Source organism: Denticeps clupeoides, chromosome 11 (genome assembly GCF_900700375.1).
Source record: "Denticeps clupeoides chromosome 11, fDenClu1.1, whole genome shotgun sequence".
Classification (NCBI taxonomy): Eukaryota; Metazoa; Chordata; class Actinopteri; order Clupeiformes; family Denticipitidae; genus Denticeps; species Denticeps clupeoides.
This window is the reverse complement of record NC_041717.1, coordinates 2,146,607-2,161,819: the sequence shown is the minus strand read 5'-3', so window position 1 is coordinate 2,161,819 and position 15,213 is coordinate 2,146,607. Positions and strand designations below refer to the sequence as shown.

General features: G+C 46.9%; 1 protein-coding gene across 2 annotated transcripts; it reads left to right on the top strand.

Annotated features, from left to right (window-relative positions):
• Positions 1-122: 122 nt before the first annotated feature.
• Positions 123-14,973, top strand: tnksb (tankyrase, TRF1-interacting ankyrin-related ADP-ribose polymerase b). 2 transcript variants are annotated; one of them, XM_028996060.1, is made up of 28 exons: positions 123-537; positions 719-943; positions 1,566-1,661; positions 3,448-3,484; positions 3,701-3,776; positions 4,723-4,743; positions 5,870-5,964; positions 6,153-6,219; positions 7,709-7,895; positions 8,276-8,397; positions 8,482-8,573; positions 8,829-8,907; positions 9,025-9,196; positions 9,275-9,354; positions 9,608-9,753; positions 9,906-10,071; positions 10,153-10,372; positions 10,868-10,977; positions 11,071-11,259; positions 12,262-12,499; positions 12,689-12,771; positions 12,953-13,073; positions 13,353-13,450; positions 13,531-13,605; positions 13,717-13,822; positions 13,908-14,094; positions 14,217-14,373; positions 14,478-14,973. In XM_028996060.1, the coding sequence occupies exons 1-28, from the start codon at positions 177-179 to the stop codon at positions 14,562-14,564; spliced, it is 3,693 nt and encodes a 1,230-aa protein (XP_028851893.1). In that variant the 5' UTR covers positions 123-176; the 3' UTR covers positions 14,565-14,973. The 2 variants fall into 2 exon arrangements, with proteins under 2 accessions (XP_028851893.1, XP_028851894.1); XM_028996061.1 differs by lacking the exon at positions 4,723-4,743.
• The last annotated feature ends 240 nt before the right edge of the window (positions 14,974-15,213 follow it).

The following is a 15,213-nucleotide window of genomic DNA, read 5'->3' as shown; positions in this document are numbered from 1 at the left end:
TAGTAATAAATATGTAGATCTGATGAGAGTATAGTACTGTAAAACATGGTGAGTAAAGTGTACTGGTTGTCTTGTATAATAAAAGCGCCGCTGTGTGTTTACATAAGTCGTGACGCACTTCCGGTCCGCGGCTCTTCCGCGTACCGCCGACGCCCACACGGCTCCTGCGGGCCAAGATGTCCGCGTCCCGCAGATCGTCGCAGCAGCAGGCCGCGCTGCAGTCTCCACCCCGACACGCAGCCATGTCCTCCCCGCCGGACTCCCCCGCAGCCGCGCCGGACAGCGGGCCGTCGGATGCGTCGCCGGGCTCCCCCGACGCGGCGGCCCCGGGGAGCCCTGCGTGCGGCCCCGCCAGCCCCTGCTCCCCGGCCGCCAGCCCCGGGGACGGCGTCTGCGCCGCCGGCGGGGCGTTCCGGGAGCTGTTCGAGGCCTGCCGCAACGGAGACGTGTCCCGGGTGAAGCGGCTGGTGGACGCGGTGAACGTGAACGCCAAGGACATGGCCGGCAGGAAGTCGACCCCCCTGCATTTCGCGGCAGGTTCGGGCCCCGCACCGGGCAGCGTCCATTTTAACACCACGCACACGGACGGCCTGCGCAGTGCGGCCGCGATTAAACAAGATGGATATTTGGCATCATGCGCAGTAAATGCGGGGCCTGCGTCGTCCTCATCCTCCTCATCCTCTTCTCTCCCCCCCTCCTCCTCCTCCTCCTCCTCCAGGCTTCGGCAGAAAGGACGTGGTGGAGCACCTCCTGCAGACCGGGGCCAACGTGCACTCCCGCGACGACGGCGGCCTGATCCCCCTCCACAACGCCTGCTCGTTCGGCCACGCCGAGGTGGTCGGCCTGCTGCTGTGCCAGGGCGCGGACCCCAACGCCAGGGACAACTGGAACTACACCCCCTTGCACGAGGCCGCCATCAAGGGCAAAATCGACGTGTGCATCGGTAAGACCGTCCTGTCCACCACCCGTCCTCAATATGTAAGAAACCGAGAAATAAAAAGGGAAAACCCTAATGCAGAATCATTAAAAATGTCATGAAATGTGCTTATTATGTGTGGGTGCAGTTTATGTGTAAATGAGGGCTATTGTCTGTACTATTGCTCTAAGGGCTGGGATGGACGTGACAAGCGTGCGTTTGTTTATTATTTGTGTGAGGTTTTGAGTTTATTGTCATATGTACAGTGTACAGGGCACACTGAAATTCTTCCTCGAAACCCCCCCTCGCAGACAGAACATAGGACATGATATACAGAAGACAAAGTGGTGCAGCAGCAATAAATAAGTCACAGAAGGCTACGTTGCATAAAGTGATCTTAATCAGACAAATAGTAGGTCCGCATGTAGTAAAAGGTGCCCAGAGTTAGGAAATAAAGAGAAATTGAAAGTAGGAAAATAATTGGCTAGAATATCAGTCTAAACTGCGGCGTGCAGGAAGACATTTCACCACCACCAACAACAACGTGTTTCTTATTTTGCCCAAGACCTCAAGCAGTTTGTGTTAACGGGCTTTAACCGGCCCCACGTTTATTACCGCCGAACTGACGCGGCGTGTCTCTCCCCCGCAGTGCTGCTGCAGCACGGCGCGGACCCCAACATCCGCAACACCGATGGCAAGTCTGCCCTGGACCTTGCAGACCCCTCAGCCAAAGCTGTCCTCACCGGTGAGCGAAAGCGATCAGCCGTTAGATGTGACACGGCACGGCAGCCAGCGCGCACGGTGAAGTGTGACCTCTGCGTTTAACCCGTCCCTCGAGGGAGCAGTGGGCAGGCGCCCGGGGGCGGGGGTGGTACTTTGCTCGGTGGCACCTTGGCAGTGCCCCTAAGCGCATTCTTTTCACAAAAACCTCCCAGCACTTCACAAAGAAAAACTGAAATATCACTCGGTCCTAAGTATTCAGATCCTTTGTTCAGTATTTAGTAGAAGCTCCCTTTGATCTAATACATGAAGGAAACCTTGATTTGGGGATCCTCTGCCATTCCTCTCCAGTTCTGGCAGGTTGGATGGTAGACGTTGGTGGACAGCCATATTTAGGTCTCTCCAGAGGTGCTCGATTGGGTTTAAGTCAGGGCTCTGGCTGGGCCATTCAAGAACAATCACAGAGTTGTGGTGAAGCCACTCCTTCATTATTTTAGCTGTGTGTTTAGGGTCGTTGTCTTCTTGAAAGGTAGTCTGAGGTCCTGAGCACTCTGGAGAAGGTTTTCGTCCAGGATATCCCTGTACTTGGGATATCCCCAGTCGTCCTGTCCCTGCAGCTGCAAAACAGCCCACAGCATGATGCTGCCACCACCATGCTTCACTGTTTGGACTGTACTGGACAGGTGATGAGTAGTACCTGGTTTTCTCCACACATACCTCTTAGAAATAAGGCCCAAAAGTTCTCTTGATCTCTCATCAGACCAGAGAATGTTTCTTACCATCTTGGAGACTTTCAATTGTTTTTTAGCAAATTGTAGGCTGGCTTTCATGTGTCTTGCACTGAGACGTTCTCCCATCTCCCGACTGCATCTCTGGAACTCAGCCACAGTGATCTTTATGTTCTTCATTACCTCTCTCACCAAGGTTCTTCTCCCCTAATAGCTCAGTTTGGCTGGACTGCCAGCTCTAGGAATGGTTCTGGTCAGCCCAAACATCTTCCATTTAAGGATTATGGAGGCCACTGTGCTCTTAGGAACCTTAACTGCAGCAGATTTTTTTTGTAACCTTGGCCAGAGCTGTCCCTTGCCACAATTCTGTCTTCAGGCAGTTCCTCTGACCTGCATTTTGAGCTGTAAGGTCTTATATAGACGGGGGTGTGGCATCCTAACCAAGTCCAATCAGTATAATCAAACAAAACTGGACTCTAATGAAGGTGTAGAACCATCTCAAGGACGATCAGAAGAAGTGGACAGCACCTGACTTAAATATATATGTGTCATAGCAAAGGGTCTAAATACTTAGGACCGTGTGATATTTCAATAAATCTGCAAAAATGTCAACAATTGGGGTGCTCTGTACATTAATGATGCAATGCAATGAAGTGAAATGATTGTCACATGTGATACACAGCAGCACAGCACACGGTGCACACAGTGAAATTTGTCCTCTGCATTTAACCCATCACCCTGAGTGAGCAGTGGGCGGCCATGACAGGCACCCGGGGAGCAGTGTGTGGGGACGGTGCTTTGCTCAGTGGCACCTCAGTGGCGGATCGGGATTCGAACCGGCAACCGGCTGATTATGGGGCCGCTTCCTTAACCGCTAGGCCACCACTGCCCCAATGATGAGCAAACAATTATTTTATGCTGCAATATGAGGAGTTCTGTATAATTTCTGTACCCGCTGTATGTCGAGCCTAACACCTTAGTAATATTATTATCAGTGATAATGCGGCCAGAAATGGAGCAGTCGATTATTGTTGTGGATATATGTAGTATTAAAAGTCTTTTGACTATTTTTTTTTTTTGTAGGTGAATACAAGAAGGATGAACTGTTGGAAGCTGCCAGGTGAGGTTTTTATGTTATCGCCAACTTGCCAGCGTGACCTGTGCTGGATATGTGTGTTAATGTAGCATCTACACGCACGTTCTGATTAGCGGTAATAAGGGACATTTCGCTGAATGCAGGGTTTGAAATGAACGTGCCTTCTCCTGTCAGCCTCATTTCCATGCTGTTAAATCGACTTACTGTTTCCTGCTCCTCTCTGTGAACGCCTTGCTTCAGGAGCGGGAACGAGGAGAAGCTCATGGCGTTATTAACACCCCTCAACGTCAACTGTCACGCAAGCGACGGCCGCAAGGTAAGCTCTTGCGTTGTCACACTTTAAGGTCTGTTTTGACGTTCTGGTGTTGGTATTTTAACAGAATCAGACACAGCGGGATATTTGGGAGGGGAAGTGGCATCTCAGGAGTCCTGAGATGACTTGTGACTTGTGTCATGTACTAGAAAATGCTAATTAACGTGACCCATGCGTTAACAATGTGAAGTGTTTGTCATTGTGCAACACTACAGCACAGCACACGGTGAAATGTGTCCTCTGCATTTAACCCTGCATCACCCTTGGTGAGCAGTGGGCAGCCATGACAGGTGCTCGGGGAGCAGTGAGTGGGGACGGTGCCTTGCTCAGTGGCAGCTTGGGATTCGAACCCACAAACTTCTGATCACGGGTCCGTTTTCTTACCCTCTAGGCCAACCACTAACACCTCAAAAAATGGGCACATGTGGTTGTGCTTCACCAATAAGCACAACACTGATCCGCCTGAGTGCAGGTGACAGAATTACAAAAGGCCGTTTTTGATCAAATAAAATAATAAATGCTGCTCCCTACAAACATTAATATCAACTTTCCTTTTTTCCCTGCGTTTTAGTAGCACTGATTTTTGAGGTGCAGCATGTCAAATAATTCACCTCTGTTCATCACGTAACGTGTTGTGTTATAGCCATTCATGATTGACTACACTTTCACACCGTGCTCTCAGGATTTATCCCCATATTCTGTTACTGTAGATATGGGAAATTGAATTATGAAAGGATTGGGACCTGTGATAATGTGATCAAGTCAGAGGTCTCGTAATTTTGCTAGATTATTAGAAGCCACCCTTACAAGCGATGGGAAGATGTGCGATGAAATGTCTTATTTCCCTTTTTAATATGTCCGTTCTTAGAAAGACTGATGTACAAGCGAGTAGCCGGAAAAGTGGGAAATGACATTTTATAATTTATGTTTTGTTTTTCTTACTCTGGAGTCGACATCTCAAAAAATGCTGGTAAGTTTTATCTTGAAAAACAGCTTTTAGACTGATGCACTTTATTTTTGTGTTTGTTTATTTATTTTAAGCCTAAACTAAATGCTAATTTGGCCAGATTGACTTTCACCAATTATGCACACAATCCTGGGATTTTTTTTTTTCTGGTCACAATTTTTCAGTCAACCAGTCATTAATTCATATTTCTTTGAGATGGGAAGGTGCCAAATTTGATTTTCCAATTGTAATGGAGTCAAGAAATTTTGGTTGCCTGCCTCTGGTATTTCCTGAACACTTTAACCCCATTAAATCCTTATTAAAAAATAGTCCCCAGTTAGTAACGCATTTGATTTTAGATGGTGTGTGCGTTATTTTTATTTATTTATTTATTTATTTACATCTCAAACTTGCATGGCTGTTTCCTTAATCCTGCACCTGTATTCTACCTGTATGCCTGTACTGTTTCTTAGCAACTGCATTGAATGGAATTCGATTGTACTTTCTTTTTTTTTCTTTTTTTTTATCTCTTATGTATGATATTGACATCTTTTTTTCATGTTTGACATCCTGTTAAATCTTTTTCAGTGTAGCTGCTGCTTTGTTCAGAGTTAACGTCTTGTTGAGATTGTCCCCTCTTTATTTTAATTGACTTGTTATGCTTCCTTTCTGAAGGCCTTGCATGTGTGCTTGTTTTTTATGTTTGAATGCATAAAACTGGTTCTTGAGTCATATGCTGTGTACAAATTTCCTCTTTTTAATGTATTTAATTCAGTATTTGGCTGAAGGTCACTGCAGAGCTCTCTACTCTGTCTTCTATACATCAGATCTGAGTGTTTTTTTTTCTTTTATCTGATGTGTCAAAATGTTCCCGATTGGTCGCTCTGTCCCAGCTGAATCATGGTATGCTTTTCTTGAGTAACACGTCTGTCTACATTTCAGTCTAAACAGTGGGTGCGCTGCAAAAAAAAAAAAAAAAAAAAATTGGGGTCTGTATTCGAGTGGCCACATCTCAAAAGATCAATAATATCTCCCAGACCAGGTGGTTACTATATGCGTAGTCACTGCGAGCTGCCTCAGTCACGCTCAGCCAATGAGCTCCAAGCTTTTCTGGGGTTCTGGAATATTCATGAGTGTCTTTTTCTTCCAGTCTACCCCGCTCCACCTGGCAGCTGGCTACAACCGTGTGCGTATTGTTCAGCTCCTGCTGCAGTATGGGGCAGATGTCCATGCTAAAGATAAAGGGTAGGTCAGACCTGTGAATCTATTGGTCTATATTGACACTTTACTATAGAATCAAATGAGCAAGTTTTTCTCTTGTCTGAATATAGAGAAATTCACGTTTTCAGTGTGTCACATGTCATGTATATGAAATTACATTAATACATATATGGTATCTATGTGTCTGAACTATGTGAACGTGTGTTTTACAGCGGCTTAGTTCCCCTTCACAATGCCTGTTCATATGGACACTATGAGGTTACAGAATTGCTGCTGAAGGTCAGTCCACTGCATCATGAATTCTCTAACTGAGGGTGATATGAACTGTAAACGTCCCCTCTGTCTCCTGTATTTATTTCGATTTAATAATCATGATTATGGAACAAGTGGGCCAAAACAATGTTAATACACTGCTCAAAGAAATAAAAGAAACACAAAAATAAGACATCCTAGATCTGAATGAATGAAATATTCTTATTAAATACTTTGTTCTTTACATAGTTATTGATTGAAATCAAATCCAATGGATATCAAACCCATGGAGGTCTGGACTGGGATTCACGCTCAAACTTAAAGTGGAAAACACTACAGGCTGATCCAACTTTGATGTAGTGTCCTTAAAACAAGTCCACATGAGATTCAGTATTGTATGTGGCCTCCAAGTGCCTTTATGACCTCGCTACACGCCTGGTCATGCTCCTGACGAGGTGGTGGATGGTATCCTGAGGGATTTACCCCCAGATCTGGACTAAAGCATCCGCCAACTCCTGGACAGTCTGTGGTGCAACGTGCCGTTGTTGGAGACATGTTCCAGATGTTCTCAATTGAATTCAGGTCTGGGGAACTGGTGGGCCAGTTCATATCATCAATGCCTTCATCTTGCAAGATCTGCTGACCCTCCTGCCACCACGTCTAGCATTGTTTTGCATTAGGAGGAACCCATGGCCAAACGCAACAGTAAATGGTCTTACAAGGAGTCTGAGGTTCTCATCTCAGTACCTAATGACAGTCTGGCAAGCACGTGGAGGGCTGTGTGGGCCCCCCCAAAGAAATGCCACCACACACCATTACTGACCCACTCCACAGTGTCTTCAGGGTCACATGTGGACCTGCTCAGTGTGGACCTGCTTTCATCTGTGAAGAGCACAGGGTGGCGAATTTGCAAAATTCCAAACATGCTGCACGGTGTTGGGCTGTAATCACAACCCCCACCGGTGAACTTTGGGCCCGCTTAGCACCCTCATGGAGTCTGTTTCTGAATGTTTTAGCAGACACATGCCCATTTGTGCATGTGTCATTTGCAATGCACATTGTGCATTGAGGTCATTTTGCAGGCTCTGGCAGTGCTCCTCCCGTTCCTCCTTGCACAAAGGCAGAGGTTACGCTCCTGCTGCTGGGTTGTTGCCCTCCTTCGGCCTCCTCTACATCTCCTGATGTACTGGCCTGCCTCCTGGTACCGTCTCCATGCTCTGGACACTACGCTGACAGACACAGCAAACCTTCTTGCCACAGCTCGCATTGATGTGCCATCCTGGATGAGCTGCACTACCTGAGCCACTTGTGTGGGTTGTAGACTCCGTCTCCTGCTACCACTAGAGTGAAAGCACTGCCAGCATTCAAAAGTGACAAAAACATCAGCCAGAATGTGATTGACTTGGAGTTACATTGTGTTATTTAAGTACACTGCTTTTTTTGAGCGGTGTATGTTCGTACAGACATCGTTTTATCAGGTAACGTGGCAGCACTTTATTTGGTGATCTTATTTCAGCATGGTGCTTGCGTGAACGCCATGGACCTTTGGCAGTTCACCCCATTACATGAGGCTGCTTCCAAGAACCGGGTGGAGGTGTGTTCTCTGCTGTTGAGCCATGGTGCCGACCCCACGTTGGTCAACTGCCATAACAAAAGTGCTGTGGACATGGCCCCAACCCCGGAGCTGAAAGAGAGGCTGACCTGTGAGTAGCATTTATTATTTCTACTTAGTGATCACAGACTTCACAAGGGAACCCATGGGTTCAGTATGTTCTTCTGATGGCTACAACACACGCAGCGTTGAGCCGAAACAAGCGGCCAAGTGGGCTAAGTGCTGCGTTCTTCATAGCATCAGGGGTGAAACGATTAAAATCATTGTCAGCAAATCTGATTGTCGATAATCACCACAATCATAACTCATCACCATTAGTGAGCAGTGGGCAGCCATGAAAGGTGCCCGGGGAGCAGTGTTGGGGGGGGACGGTGCTTCTGCAACCCGCTAGGCCACCGCTGCCTCGTGTCAGCATAGGAAAGATTATTTGCTAGTGTGTGTAGGACTGATTATTCTGTGTTTCTAAAACAGATGAGTTTAAAGGTCACTCCTTGCTCCAAGCCGCACGCGAGGCAGACATTGCAAAGGTGAAGAAGACCCTCGTCCTGGAAATAATCAGCTTCAAGCACCCACAGACCCATGAAACGGCGCTGGTGAGAGATCCACGCAGTCATTACCTCGCACGTTACCTCGCTCGTCTTGCCATCGTTCGTGACATTGCTTATCCTGTTCGGCAGCACTGCGCCGTGGCGTCGCCTCACCCCAAACGGAAACAAGTCTCTGAACTGCTCCTCCGGAAAGGCGCCAACATCAACGAGAAGAACAAAGAGTCAGTCTCCATCTTTTATTACAGCATGTATTTAATTCTCAAATCATAATACGTAATGCGTCATGCCTTCAGCACGATACGTTTCAACAGAGCAGAAATACGTGAACCCTCTCGCAAGCCTTTAGTTCCACTCCGAATTGATCCGTGTATTGTGGTGATCATGTCCGGACTGTGCAGCGGTACAGCCAGTCTTTGAGGTTTTATGCTGCAGTATGAAGATCAGCGCTAACATGGCATTTCTCTCCCCTTCTCCAGCTTCATGACCCCGTTTCATGTGGCGGCGGAGAGGGCCCATAATGACGTACTGGAGGTGCTACAGAAACATGGAGCCAAGGTAACGTAGGGGAGGACCCGTGGCTCTCACTTCCAATCCACGATTTTGCTGCAAGCTGAACTAGGATCAGTGTGCGTTGTATAAACCCCTGAACGCCTCTCCTGTGATTGGTTGTAGGTGAATGCCCTGGACACTCTGGGCCAGACGGCGTTGCACCGGGCCGCACTGGCTGGGCACATCCAAACCTGCAGGCTGTTGCTGAGTTATGGAGCTGACCCATCAATCATCTCCCTGCAGGGCTTCACTGCTGCGCAAATGGGCAATGAGGCAGTGCAGCAAATCCTCAATGGTAATCGGTGTGTGTGTGTGTGTGTGTGTGAGAGATGTTTGTAAAGAAACTCATTTCATCATTTCCCTCTTTTCTCAGAGAACATTCCAGCTCGGAATTCTGATGTCGACTACCGTTTTCTGGAAGCTGCCAAAGCCGGAGATTTGGACGCTTTGAAAGTAAGACGTACTGTATTGTAAATGGCTCCTGAGACAATAACATGACTAACTAAATACAACCAGGAGGTCATAGGTCACAGTCTGGCATGACAGGAATTTGCATGCTTGTGCAGAACCAGACCTCGGTCTGTTTCACATCATCGGTTTCCCATTAGAAGCCCCAATCCAGGGCGATCACTTCTGTGAAGCAGGAAAAGCAGGACCTCCCCCATCTGAGCTGGGCCGCTAAATCTTCATCTCTTGTGTCTGGCAGCAACTGTGCTCCCCTCAAAATGTGAACTGCCGCGATTTGGAGGGACGACACTCCACACCCCTGCACTTCGCCGCAGGATATAACCGGGTGGCTGTGGTGGAGTACCTCCTCCATCACGGAGCTGATGTCCACGCAAAGGACAAAGGGTACAGAATGACCCGGGTGAAAACACCCTCTGTTTCGTTAAACGAGTTTGCCGAAGTAAATTCGTAAAAAAATTCGTCTCTGATCTTGCATGTGAACAATGGGGAAAAGATGCTGTCCTCATCCCCTGTCTCGACATTCCTTGCCACTCCAGCGGCCTGGTCCCTCTCCATAACGCCTGCTCCTACGGACACTACGAGGTAGCCGAGCTGCTGGTCCGACACGGGGCTTCGGTGAACGTCGCTGACCTCTGGAAATTCACTCCGCTGCACGAGGCGGCTGCCAAGGGCAAATACGAGATTTGCAAACTGCTGCTGAAGGTCCGCATTGCCAGCGCGACGCATACTTATACAGTGAGAAATGAGTGCACGTGGAAATATTGGCATGTTCTGCTGTTTCAGCATGGGGCAGACCCCTCTAAGAAGAACCGCGACGGGAACATGCCCCTGGACATGGTGAAGGATGGAGACACAGACATTCAGGACCTGCTGAGGGGAGATGCTGCACTGTTGGACGCGGCCAAGAAAGGCTGCCTGGCCCGTGTTCAGAAGCTGTGCAGCCCGGAGAACATCAACTGCAGAGACACGCAGGGCCGGAACTCCACCCCGCTCCACCTCGCTGGTAGGTCCCTGATTCACCCTGCATTGGAGATTTGGAGTGGAGATTTGGTTCTCACTGTTTACAGTGTAAGGTTCGCTAGGGCCCGCAAGATTAATGACGATACTAATCAAAATTAGAAATTGAAGCATTCAGCTATATTAATGTGTGGTGTAGTAGCCTGGTGGGTAAGACACTTACCTCTGAACCAGAAGACCAAGACTCAAACCCCACTTACTACCATTGTATCCCTGAGCCAGACACTTAACTCTTGAGTGTCTCCTGGCGGGACGGTCTCTGTAACTAGACAGGGTGGTAGTAGCATAGTGGGTAACACACTTGCCTGTGAACCAGGAGACCCAGGTTCAAATCCCACTTACTACCATTGTGTCCCTGAGCAAGACACTTAACCCTAAGTTGCTCTGTCCTGTCATAGTACTAATGAAAAAATGAGTCCCCCAAAGCTTTGTATTTAGGAATCATTATACTTGATTTAAGCTTGACTGTGTCTTCTTGCAGCTGGGTACAATAACCTGGAGGTGGCTGAGTACCTGTTGGAGCATGGGGCTGATGTTAACGCCCAGGATAAAGGAGGGCTGATCCCACTGCACAATGCAGCGTCGTATGGGGTGAGTTCCGCAGCGATTACGTTCAGATTATTTCTCTTTATTTTCTGCTCCATGTACTTCAGTGCAGATTTGTGTGTGTAACGTCCCTTCTAGCACGTGGACATCGCCGCCCTGCTCATTAAGTACAACACGTGCGTGAACGCCACTGATAAGTGGGCTTTCACTCCCCTGCACGAAGCAGCACAGAAGGGCCGCACCCAGCTATGCGCTCTTCTGCTGGCCCATGGAGCTGACCCCACCATGAAGAACCAGGAGGGCCAGACTGCACTAGACCTGGCAACGGTACACAGTCCAGCTGTAGCGTGTGTGTGTAGTTAGTTGGTCTCTATCACTCCCAGAAGTGTTGAAATGCTGATTAAAATCCAAAAACAACTATATTAATATCACGGAATGTAGGACTGCATGGTAGAAACGCAGTGTGATATAAATTTGGCCAATGGGAGCGATTTTGGTCATACCAGCCTAACGCAGAAATATCCGCATCGCTCGCGCCAGACCTGCCTACTTGCAGCACAATGCATTCTTTTTGGAAAATGGATGAGAGCACAGAGCGCATGAAGGAGCAGCTTGCTAAAAAGAGTGGTGCAATGTCGATAATCTGACCTGAGTAAAGTTAGCAGTGGGTCCTGCATTCGACAGACATTCACAGATCTTTGATGGATTTTCTCTTGCTCATTAAAAAAAAAAAAAAAAAAAACCTAGACATTGCCCCTTTTTTAATTCAGACTCTCTTCCAATTTTAAGGCGCTTGCTGTGCTTTTGACAAGTCATATATAAATGATTTTACATTAATATAGTTAAATTGCAGCTTGGGTCAAACTACATGTGTAAATCCATGTACTTGTATACTTGTGATAGATAATAGGGTTAGGTTTGAGGTTAGGCTTAGGCTCTTATTTTGATAGTCAAAAGCGTAGCGAGTGGGGGAAAAAATTCAAAATTTATTGGCTACAGCAATTAAAAAATCAATGTGTGTGTATGTTCACAGACATACATTCAAAGCTTTTGTTCAATGAGTAAGAGAAAACCCAGCAAAGTTCTATGTTTGTCAGAACTCACTGCTAACTTTACTGAGGTCAAGACCTTTATGGGAGAGATGTTCAAGTGTTGTCAATTCTATAATTGCAGATTTGCACAATAAATACTTGAAATGTGTAAAGGTTATTATACAACTTCCTGCTGCTGTGCCTTTGCTATACGATTCAATGTATGTCACAATATGAATTTTATGCTATATTGCACAGCCCTAATGGAATTAATTCAATGATCTGTTCTCCGTCTCAGGCTGATGACATCAGAGCCCTTCTGATAGATGCCATGCCCCCAGACTCCCTGCCCAGCTGCTTCAAGCCTCAGGCCACCGTTGTGAGCGCCTCCATCATCTCTCCAGCCTCCACCCCATCCTGTCTGTCTGCTGCAAGCAGCATTGACAACCTGTCTGGACCACTCAACGAATTACCAGGGTCTGGAGCATCTGGGGCTGCTGATGGAGCCACAGGATCGGAGAGGAAAGAGGGAGAGGGTGAGTTTCAGCTCCAAACCAGAACAAGTCTACGTTGTTCAATCAGCCTGTTTTTTTTTGTTTTGTTTTTTTTCCCAATTGGTTCTATTTCTTTCAAAGTTTTCCCAAGAGGGAAGTAGCCAATAATTAAAAAGTAAGATTTCTGAAACATTTCATCTAAATTTAGTTTATTGTACTGTTTAAATCTAGTGGCTGTGCTGGACATGAACATTACTCAGTACCTGAAGAGTTTAGGCCTGGACCATCTGAGGGACATATTTGAGAGGGAGCAGGTGAGTTTGGTTTCCTTTGAGAATCTATATAAATATTTTTTGGCTGGCCAGTGCATTATATGCACATCATTAATATTATTTGCAGAGTGCTGAAACACATATACAATGTAATGTGTGTAAAATATGTAGAGTTTTCTTTTTTTCTTTGTGTTGTTTATCATTTTTGTCCCTCGCGTTCTAGATCACTTTGGATGTGCTGGCAGATATGGGACATGAGGAGCTGAAAGAGATTGGCATAAATGCATACGGCCACAGACACAAGCTCATCAAGGGCATCGAGCGACTGCTGGGGGGTCAGCATGGTGAGGGCCACTGGACCAACTCCCAGGGTTCTGCTCAACTAGTGAATTATATAAAGTATTCATGGGGCCTTGTTGGTTCTCGATCCTGATCCTGCTCTGTCTTCATCAGTCTCAAGCGGTCATTAGTTGACTGATAATGATTGTGGATTGGGACGGAGGGTGGGAAAATCATATGTGGGACCTCCAGGATCGGGATTGAAGGACCGCTGATGTACTTAATCCTGCTTTTTTTCATGATAATTACATTACAGAATGTGTTTTAAATTCTTCTGTTTTCAGGTGCAAACCCATATTTAACGTTCCACTGCACCAGTCAGGGCACAGTACTCATCGACCTGTCCACCGATGACAAAGAATTCCAGTCTGTGGAGGAGGAAGTATGTGTTGCTCCCCGGTGCCGTCTGCTTTACTCCTCCTTAAGCATGAAATTCAAGGTTGCTGTTGTTGCCTGTGTTAGATGCAGAGCACGGTCCGGGAGCACAGAGACGGAGGAAACGCGGGCGGGGTTTTCAGCAGATACAACGTCATTAAGGTACGCCCCCGGTTATCGTGGCGGGTACCTGGTACAGTCACTAACGGAAGAAAGCCTGGAGCCTTGTTGCAGTGAGTGAGTGAGTGAGTGTGTGTGCTGTCGCGCCTGCAGATTCAGAAGGTGGTCAATAAAAAGCTGCGCGAGCGGTACAGCCATCGGCAGAAGGAGATTTCAGACGAGAACCACAATCACCATAACGAACGGATGCTCTTTCACGGTAAACCGAGGTCGCTGCTGTGACTTTAAAGCCGTTCCATTCTCTTGTATGGCTTTACCATCTTTTCGTTTTGTTTGCGTTTCAGGATCTCCTTTTATCAACGCCATAATCCACAAGGGGTTTGATGAGCGACATGCTTATATAGGAGGAATGTTTGGGGCTGGCATCTACTTTGCCGAGAATTCCTCCAAAAGCAACCAGTATGTATACGGCATCGGGGGAGGAACAGGATGCCCCACACACAAAGACCGCTCCTGTTACCTGTGCCACAGGTACACCTACACGCTGGTTTGCGTTGTTTGCCGGCCGTCACGGTGTTGCCGTCACCTGAGGCCGTAAGAGGGCGTGGCGTTTTGGAAAACCAAACTTACCGAACCTCATTCTCGTTGAACAGGCAGATGCTGTTCTGTCGAGTAGCCCTCGGCAAGTCCTTCCTGCAGTTCAGTGCCATGAAGATGGCCCACGCACCCCCGGGCCACCATTCTGTCATCGGGCGCCCCAGTGTTAATGGGCTGGCCTACGCCGAATACGTCATCTATCGAGGGGAGCAGGTTGGTCTGATCTGTTCAGTTAACATTTCTTCTTGTGATGAGTAGCCTGTTGGTCAGCTCTGTTCTTCTAAATTGAAAAAAAAATCGCTCGTTTTTGTTTGCAGGCCTACCCCGAGTATCTGATAACATATCAGATCGTGAAGCCAGAGAGCACAGCCCAGTCTGTAGTGGGAGCCGAGCAGAAATCTTAATCCCGAACTCTTTTATCCCCAGCATTATATTTGTCACACAAGCAAGTATGTGAACTTCACAGTCCATGGTGACGTCGTCTTGCCCATGGAATTCCCTTGTATGTATTAATGAATTTGCACTTTTAAGCAATAGTTATTTAAGTTATTTGAAAGTAACAGATTTAATGTACATTTTATGTAAAGTGTATAATTGCTCATGTTTAACAATATCAATTGAGTTGTATTTTAAAAAGATTCTGCACTCTTCGGTTCTCTTCAAGGTCTCGTTTTTGAATAAAATGATTGTTTTGTGAAAACCCTCATCTGACAGTCACGTTGCCTGGTGTACCCGTAGCATTTACTCTGTTACTGCTGGTTGCTAGTCATGCCTACTACACCTTTTCAGAAATAAAATAATTTATCTTGTGAATTTGTGTATGCAAGATCTTTTATTGGACCGAATGTCGCCTCCGTAGGAAACAGTATAGATTAAGGTCAGGGGACTTCCTGACCCTGAAGTGGTGGTGTTAACTAAATCCCAGACATTTGGAATTTATTTACCTTCAAAAATGAATGTTTTTTTTTTAAATCCATTTGCTGACTGTGTAAATGTGTGCGTTCACTCAGTTTGGGTCTTGCTGCTTTGTGTTTTTTTTTTTTTTTTTTTTTG

Coding starts and splice junctions, on each gene's coding strand:
- tnksb (XM_028996060.1), top strand. CDS start 177: ATGTCCGCGTCCCGCAGATCGTCGCAGCAGCAGGCCGCGCTGCAGTCT. Junction 944..1,565: donor CAAAATCGACGTGTGCATCG/GTAAGACCGTCC, acceptor TCTCCCCCGCAG/TGCTGCTGCAGCACGGCGCG. Junction 13,606..13,716: donor GCAGATACAACGTCATTAAG/GTACGCCCCCGG, acceptor TCGCGCCTGCAG/ATTCAGAAGGTGGTCAATAA.